Source organism: Drosophila subpulchrella, chromosome 3R (genome assembly GCF_014743375.2).
Source record: "Drosophila subpulchrella strain 33 F10 #4 breed RU33 chromosome 3R, RU_Dsub_v1.1 Primary Assembly, whole genome shotgun sequence".
NCBI lineage: Eukaryota > Metazoa > Arthropoda > Insecta > Diptera > Drosophilidae > Drosophila > Drosophila subpulchrella.
Window position 1 is genome coordinate 12,571,755 of NC_050609.1, and position 8,691 is coordinate 12,580,445.

Consider the following 8,691-nt stretch of genomic DNA (forward strand, 5'->3'; position numbering starts at 1 on the left):
ATTATTTGACAGACCTTATATGGTCATACTCCATAGTTTTCTTCGGGTTGCTGGAATTTCTTGGACGAATTTATATTTATTTTTAATCAATTGGTAACTAATTTATAAACGTTAATATTGGAGGGGCACATTAACAAACCCAAAGATCTTGTGATAAAGCCATACCTCAAACTTGGTGACCTTTTAAGAGCCCGTAAACCTTGGCATCCGGGTCCAACGTAGCACTTTCTTTTTGTCTGCAGCGGAGAAAAATCAATATATGTATGGGGTATAGAAATCGAATCTCCGCGTATATAGTATAGATTACAGATATCGCGATGGGGACGAAAATATGTATACGATTAGTCGCCAATCTTTCAAAGAAACCGAGATTGCCGTCGCGGTTTTGGGATCATACATATGAATCATTGGATTCATTGGGGACATAGTACATATACATATATATATTCTGATTCAGTGTCTCTTCTGTTTTCGCAGACATCGGGGATCGGGCTGCCACAATGGGTTCGCTGTTCCGGAGTGAGGAAATGGCGCTATGCCAGCTCTTCCTGCAGAGTGAGGCGGCCTACGCCTGCGTTTCCGAGTTGGGAGAACTTGGACTGGTCCAGTTCCGAGATGTGAGTAGTATGGATTACATAAAACTGCGGTGGAAAAAACAGCACTGATATACTATACCCCCTAAACCACAAACGCAAGCAATGCCTACTTATGTGGACTTAATATTCCAAGAGACGTTTCCTCCAATTGTGAAACCTATGACGCCCCCACTATATATGTACATATACAAGTTCCTAGTATATCCACGTGTTACGTTGGTTTTTTATTTTACAACTAATCCAACAAAAATTAAGAAATGTAATGTCTTGAATTCCAGTGCTTTTTTCTCGCCGCATAAATATAATATTTTTGGTTCCCTGAATAATAAATAACTTTATCCAAATCCACAGCTTAATCCGGATGTGAACGCCTTCCAGAGGAAGTTCGTCAATGAAGTGCGTCGTTGCGATGAAATGGAGCGCAAGTTGCGCTACCTGGAGAAGGAGATCAAGAAGGACGGCATACCCATGTTGGACACCGGGGAGAGTCCTGAGGCTCCGCAGCCCCGAGAGATGATCGACCTGGAGGTATAGGCAGAAGTTACCATTGCTAGCCTTAATATTACTCTGTTTATTTATCCCCTGCTTGCTAACCACATGCTTACTTCTTTGGCTTCCTTCTCCGCCCTTTAGGCCACCTTTGAGAAGCTGGAGAACGAGTTGAGGGAGGTGAATCAGAACGCCGAGGCCCTGAAGCGCAACTTTCTGGAGCTGACCGAGCTGAAGCACATTCTCCGCAAAACCCAGGTCTTCTTCGACGAGGTAAGCAGCTGCATGAGCAACGGCTTATGGGTATCAGCTAACAAACCGCGATCGGAAACCGCTTTTTCCAAATAACATATGGCGGCCAGAGAAGCGCCTGATAACTAACCAACTTTTCTAAGCAATAACCAATTTCCCAACCGACAACACAAGTGTGGCAGCCACGACTTCTAGTTACATAAGCAATCTCCTCCAGAACCACACACCAAAATGATTTCCCCCGACCACTCTGCACGAATCTCCACCTCCTCCTTCTCCGTTTCCAAAGGCAAACGATGTGTGCTTTACCCCTCAGTTTGAGTTTGTAGAAATTCCGTAGTTGTGCGTTTGACATCAGTTTATGGTTATTGTTTCTATCGAAAGTGTTCCTGAGTAATCAAGAAGAAATATGGGGTTTCCGAAATTATGTAGAAGATCTTAAGCTGAAATCAGATTTGTTTTGATTTAAGTAAATTATGATATAAAAAATGAAATTAAGAAGAGGTTTCAGGGACCCCGCTTTTCATGCTTGCTTTTTAGGGTCATTTCCGTGTACTCCCCTTTAAATTGCTCTTATTTTCGCCCACACTCTGTTTATATATACCTAGATGTTTGTGTCACCTTATTGTTTAGTATTAATTATTTGATATTTTCTTTTATTTTATTATGCGTTCTTACATTTTATTTTTCCATATCAATCAATACACAATCAATCAATCAACCACTCCCCGACCAAAAATCAATAAACCGAATAAACAAACACAAAACTGCACACACCACGAACACCCAACCACAAACACCACCCAATGCCCTGCCCACTGCCGGTTGTGTGTTGCCAAAAGTCGGTGCCCACGGTGTACAAGTCGAGTGGCGCATACTCATCCAGCAAATATCGGCGCTATCCGCAGATGGCCGACAACCAGAACGAGGACGAGCAGGCGCAGCTGCTGGGCGAGGAGGGTGTCCGGGCCAGCCAGCCGGGCCAGAATTTAAAGCTTGGGTAAATATTGATGCGGACCTGGGACCTGGGAACCACGGAACCACGGACGACGACCAGAACATGGGGGGAAAACTAAACTCAGGCCAAGACCCACGCGCACTCGCTCTCCTGCTCCTCTCACTCCTTGCTGTTTGTGTCCCACATCCATGTACAATTGATGAGTGTATTCCCTGTGTTCCATGCGTTAGGCTATCGAATTGATTTCAAACATTAAGCACATACTCTACTTGTTTGCTCTGGTGTCGGTTTCCAAGCTATATCCAATCCAATCCAATAATCCCCCCCACATGCCACAAAAAGTCCAACAACCACGATTCGGAGGCGGTTCTACTAATCTTGTCCTAAGTGTTAACCCCCAAGCTAACCCGTTCGTAAGTCGAGTGTCGAAATGACCTTTGCCCACCATTCACAATTTCTAGCAAGAAGGCGGCGTTAACCAAACCACCGAGTCGATGACCCGCGCCTTGATCACGGACGAGGCGCGCACCGCTGGTGCCTCCATGGGTCCCGTACAGCTCGGGTACGTATCCAGCGACCAGCATCCAAAACTGGGCAGGCGCACACTTGGGAAATGGGCATAGCTCCATCAGCAGGAAAATGTTCCTTGGGCGAAGAAGTGTATTACGGAATAATACACTTTGTTCATTGCATTATACTTTAAAAGATATAAGGGTTAGGGTATATTCATATTTTGCATAATAATCTTAAATTATGTAATTGTCTTATTATGGTAACACATCAGGTTTTATATATATCCTAAAATCTTATACTTTCTACATTTCAATCTGATTATATGTCTATTGTACATATCCAATTATCATAGTAATATTTACAATATCAAGACCAGGCCATTCTTCCCGCCCAAGGAAGCTTTTAGCTGTACATAATCTCTTTTAGCTTCTAACCAGCGATATGCCACACAAAATTATTGCTTATTGCCGCCAATGCCAAACTAACCAAAAGCCAAAGCAGCTGCGCCGCCAAAGACAAAGATTAACCGAACCATGTCCATTCATTCCGATCAACTTGGAGTCTCTCGGAGTTTCAAGCAATAATTTTCTGTGCAAAATCCCAAAAGAATGACACATTGAAGACAACTAAATTAAACGTCCTTCTCTTCTTATGTTCCTCTCTTCCCCAAACAAAAATATCCAACCGACAAAATTGTATTGAAAATATTTAGTTACATGGAGAAATCGAACGAACGTGAGGATTATCTTCCATGGTTGGTACCCTGCCCCTTCAAAAACACAAGACTAGGCCAAACAATCAGTCAAACTCGAATCCATTAGCCAACGAATGGCGCTCATCAATCGTATTTGTATCGATCGGTCAATCAGCTGTATATAGAGCCATGTCATTAGCTTCGCTCGCCTCCCAGCACTGTCCCGCATCCAGCCCAGAATTCAGAGTGCTAACGTCTCACCCATCCAATCGATCCCACCCAGTTTCTCATCCATCCCAAACCCTGCTATCGCCACGCGCGTCCATTGGTAACTTGTGCTTGAGAGTTTAGTTTTCCTTGTTTGTCGTAAATAACCGGAATGACTCTGTTGGATAGACCGTAGCGGAGATGTGTCACTAATCGCTGCTTCCCAATCCCTCACAGCTTTGTGGCTGGCGTCATTCTGAGGGAGCGACTCCCGGCCTTCGAGCGGATGCTGTGGCGCGCCTGCAGGGGCAACGTCTTCCTTCGCCAGGCGATGATCGAGACGCCGCTGGAGGATCCCACCAACGTAAGTCAGAACTCAAAACCTAACTAGTTATTTATAAAACATATTTAAATCCATAACTGATTCATTTGTTTACTTAATAAGCTAAAGATAGTATGTTCTTTAAAGTTGTGCTAATACTTATAGTTATTTATTTATAATCACTTAAGTACTACCCTTCCGATGTCTTATCTAAATAAATAAAACCCAGCTTATCTTATCTTGCCTTGTTTAACAAAGTAGTTGAATGGTTTACAAATGTCTGGGTAGCTGAAGTAAATTTATGTTTAAATTATGAATTTAGCCTCTGTAATCCATATTTTAATTAAGAACCATCTCGTATTTAAATAACTATCTATTTTATTTACATATTTTCCAGGGCGACCAGGTGCACAAGTCGGTGTTCATCATCTTCTTCCAGGGCGACCAACTGAAGACGCGCGTCAAGAAGATCTGCGAGGGCTTCCGCGCCACGCTCTATCCTTGCCCCGAGGCTCCGGCCGATCGTCGCGAGATGGCCATGGGTGTGATGACTCGCATTGAGGATCTGAACACCGTCCTCGGCCAGACGCAGGACCATCGCCATCGCGTTCTCGTTGCAGCGGCGAAAAACCTCAAGAACTGGTTTGTCAAGGTGCGCAAGATTAAGGCCATCTATCACACGCTGAATCTCTTCAATCTGGACGTGACCCAGAAGTGTCTGATCGCCGAGTGTTGGGTGCCGCTGCTGGACATCGAAACCATCCAGCTGGCCTTGCGTCGCGGAACCGAGAGATCAGGATCTTCGGTGCCGCCGATTCTCAACCGCATGCAGACGTTCGAGAATCCGCCCACTTACAATCGAACGAACAAGTTCACCAAGGCCTTCCAGGCGCTTATCGATGCTTACGGAGTGGCTAGTTATCGGGAGATGAATCCGGCTCCCTACACCATCATCACCTTTCCCTTTCTGTTTGCCGTGATGTTTGGAGATTTGGGCCATGGTGCCATTATGGCGCTCTTTGGTCTCTGGATGATTCGAAAGGAGAAGGGACTGGCAGCTCAGAAGACGGACAACGAGATCTGGAACATTTTCTTCGGCGGACGTTATATCATCTTCCTCATGGGCGTCTTCTCCATGTACACTGGTCTTATATACAACGATATATTCTCCAAGTCGCTAAATATCTTTGGATCCCATTGGCACCTGTCCTACAACAAGTCGACGGTGATGGATAACAAGTTTCTGCAGTTGAGCCCGAAAGGCGACTACGAGGGTGCCCCGTATCCGTTCGGCATGGATCCCATTTGGCAGGTGGCGGGGGCCAACAAGATCATCTTCCACAATGCCTACAAGATGAAGATTTCGATTATTTTCGGCGTTGTCCACATGATCTTCGGCGTAGTAATGAGCTGGCACAACCACACGTATTTCCGGAACAGGATCTCGCTGATGTACGAGTTTATTCCTCAGCTTATCTTCCTGCTGCTGCTCTTCTTCTACATGGTATTGCTGATGTTCATCAAATGGATCAAGTTCGCAGCCACCAATGACAGTGAGTTCTCTCTCTCTGTTGTATCTGGATTTAGTTAACACATTTTCCTGTATTTAGAGCCCTACTCCGAAGCCTGTGCCCCCTCGATTCTGATCACCTTTATTGACATGGTGCTATTCAATACGCCTAAGCCACCGCCAGAGAAATGTGAGACGTATATGTTCTTTGGCCAGCACTTCATTCAGGTGCTCTTCGTCTTGGTTGCCGTCGGCTGTATTCCCGTAATGCTGCTGGCTAAGCCGCTGCTCATCATGCAGGCTCGCAAGCAAGCGAACGTAAGTGTAGCCCCAACCGATGCACTCCATCAGTTCCCATAGAAAAAGAGTTCCATTCACATCACAACATATCAACGCACATCGCACTCCCAGCTCTCCACATTATACTAACTGCTTCTTCTTTATTTGTGCTCCCAATTAACAAAATTACAATCCCCTAACCAAATCCACACCGAATAAAATAAAACACTCCAATCCACAACCCATAGGAAGAGGTTAGTCGTGTCGTTTGTGTTCGATGTTTGGTTGAACTTCTCTAATTGGATACTTCCTAATTTAATTTCTTAATGGAATTTGAAAAATATTCTTTTTTTTATGTTTTTGCCATTTGGAGAAGTTTGACTTTGGTTCTTCTGCATATTCCCCTATAATACAGTCAATAATACCCATTGTTTTCAGGTTCAGCCCATCGCTGGTGCCACTTCGGATGCGGAGACTGGCGGCGTGTCCAATGGCGGATCCCATGGCGGTGGCGGAGGTCATGAGGAGGAAGAGGAGCTGTCCGAGATCTTCATTCACCAGAGCATCCACACCATTGAGTATGTTCTGGGTTCGGTTTCCCATACTGCTTCATACCTCCGATTGTGGGCGCTCTCCCTGGCGCATGCCCGTAAGACATCAAATGAACTATAATCTCATGGGACTACTTATCACTAACTATTATAATCTGACAGAGTTGGCTGAGGTGTTATGGACCATGGTCCTCTCGATTGGCCTGAAGCAGGAGGGTCCCGTGGGCGGCATCGTGTTGACCTGCGTGTTTGCCTTCTGGGCCATTCTTACGGTTGGCATTCTGGTGCTTATGGAGGGTTTGTCCGCCTTCCTGCACACTCTGCGTCTTCACTGGTAAGTGTCTTGGCCCATACATGACCCGGAATCATTTCTAACAAATGGTTATCTCTTATAATAGGGTCGAGTTCCAGAGCAAGTTCTACAAGGGACAGGGATACGCCTTCCAACCCTTCTCGTTCGATGCCATAATAGAAAATGGATCTGCCGCTGTCGAGGAGTAAATGCTGCGGAATCGGATGGAGCAACAACCAAAGCACGTTGAGAGTCTCATTGCGTTCTATGAAATTAACTATCCAAATAAGTGGAATTTACCAGTTACAGTAACAAAAAATATGTACGCTTTAATGTTCTATTGTCGTGAATTTATCTATCTCATATAGCCCCAGCAAGCGTTAGATTGCTAATAATATTTAATGTTCTTCGTAGACGTTCTCGTGTTTATTAACTACACATGTAAACTCAAATAAATAGCAAAAGCTAACCCCACTGGGGGTTGGCTATAAAAAAAGGCTGGTTTTCTTGGAATGTTTATTGGTTATCAATGGGACATTAGTTCATTGATGGCAGAAACAAATTTTTTAAGATTTTCTGGTTGGGTTTCATAGGGTTTTAGGGCTTCAAAGTCCAGGGAGGTTAGCTGGGTGTCCAAACCCGAAACTTTGCAATAGTACAGATAGTTTTCAGAGGCCAGTTGTTTGGCCAACTCCAGTTGGTGATTATCCATGAGTGTGTCATTAATAACAATGAGTCCATGCTTTCGGTTATTTAGTATATCCATGCAGGTTCCTGCTCCTGCGTGTCCAATAATTAGGTCTGCAGATTTGATATCCTCTATGTTTGGCCGGAATTTGTACTGCTCTATCTGGATTCCGTAGTTTTTACTAATCAGAAGGATTTCCTTATCCGTTAGCGGTTGCGAATTTCCGTGTTGTATGAGGAGTCTAGTGCACTTCCGGTCTTGCAGGGCCTTCAGAGCGGGTTCTGAAGTTACAGCTGATATGAGTGCATCGAATTTGGTAGTGCCCACGGTAATATAAACATTGTTTAAATGCATTTTGGTGAGGAATTTAACAAGTCACAGCTGTTTCCAGTGCTGCTTCTTCTTCGGATTTGCCATTCACGCCGCTTAACTTCAACGCCTTCCATTTAAATGGGCGGCCTGTAACCTCAAAACGCCGGCAATAACCGTTACTTTCGCAACTAGTTGCGAGTTTAGGGTCTAAAATAAATATATGAAACTCCTACTGGAATAGCTGATTGATTTAAGCAAAATGCTTAAATTTAATTTTTAATGTAAGTATACTCTCACGCCAAACACAATTGTTCTCGAGAGAATAGGACGAAAATCGCATTCGCATTGAGTAGTATAAGAGTAGTAGAAGAAGTAGTAGGTACAAATCTGGCCACCGAGGGCGTTTTCTACTTTTTGCTTGCTTTTATACATTTCAACGTAAATTCCCAAAAAGCGCACGTAAAATGTAAATCCCCGAAATGCGCATGTAAAAAAAATGTTTAGAAAACTTGATGTTACGTTTTGTTTACGTTGTTAGTAAGGACAAGCACCTTACCTTTATAGTGGGAGTAAGCGAGTACACACACCTTGCTTTCTGAAATAACGGCTAATTTTGATAATATCAATCAATCTATTGATCTCGGCTGAGTCTTATCCTGGCTATAGCCAGGAACTAAAAAAATATTAATTATGTTCTTGTTCTCAAAGTTCGCAGCTTCTTTATTCCAGAGCAGAGAGCGATCTTGCATCCTTTTTTACTGACACTTACGGTGGCTTACGTTTGCACTTACGTTGTGTTTGTGTGTTGTTGTTCCACAACACTGGTCGACGCTAGGAAGAAGAAGAAAACAATTTGTGCGACAGGTGACAACCCTGCCATGCAACATGTTGCGCCGGTTTTCGATTCTCGAATCCGCTCTCACTCCGCTTCTCTCGGAGAGAGCGATCTTGCATCTCCCTTTTTTACTGACACTTACGTTGCCTTACGTTTTGCCGACACTTACGTTGTGTTTGTGTGTGTTGTAAGG

At 44.1% G+C, this 8,691-nt stretch overlaps 2 protein-coding genes across 9 annotated transcripts; one reads left to right on the plus strand and one right to left on the minus strand.

Moving 5' to 3' along the window:
* Positions 1–9: 9 nt before the first annotated feature.
* On the plus strand, positions 10–7,160 carry LOC119550132 (V-type proton ATPase 116 kDa subunit a1). Of its 8 annotated transcripts, XM_037858653.1 has the most exons (13): positions 10–93; positions 478–617; positions 948–1,124; positions 1,230–1,358; positions 2,757–2,857; positions 3,521–3,562; positions 3,947–4,073; positions 4,429–5,584; positions 5,642–5,859; positions 6,069–6,074; positions 6,259–6,469; positions 6,534–6,705; positions 6,770–7,160. In XM_037858653.1, exons 2-13 carry the CDS (start codon positions 501–503, stop codon positions 6,870–6,872), a joined length of 2,559 nt encoding a protein of 852 aa, XP_037714581.1. In that variant the 5' UTR covers positions 10–93; positions 478–500; the 3' UTR covers positions 6,873–7,160. The 8 variants fall into 8 exon arrangements, with proteins under 8 accessions (XP_037714581.1, XP_037714564.1, XP_037714616.1 ...); XM_037858636.1 differs by lacking the exons at positions 2,757–2,857; positions 3,521–3,562 and adding an exon at positions 2,180–2,337; XM_037858688.1 differs by lacking the exons at positions 2,757–2,857; positions 3,521–3,562 and adding an exon at positions 2,246–2,337.
* LOC119550170 (UDP-N-acetylglucosamine transferase subunit ALG13 homolog) lies at positions 7,075–7,748 on the minus strand. The gene has a single exon (XM_037858708.1). The coding sequence runs from the start codon at positions 7,703–7,705 to the stop codon at positions 7,190–7,192; it is 516 nt and encodes a 171-aa protein (XP_037714636.1). The 5' UTR covers positions 7,706–7,748; the 3' UTR covers positions 7,075–7,189.
* Positions 7,749–8,691: the final 943 nt, after the last annotated feature.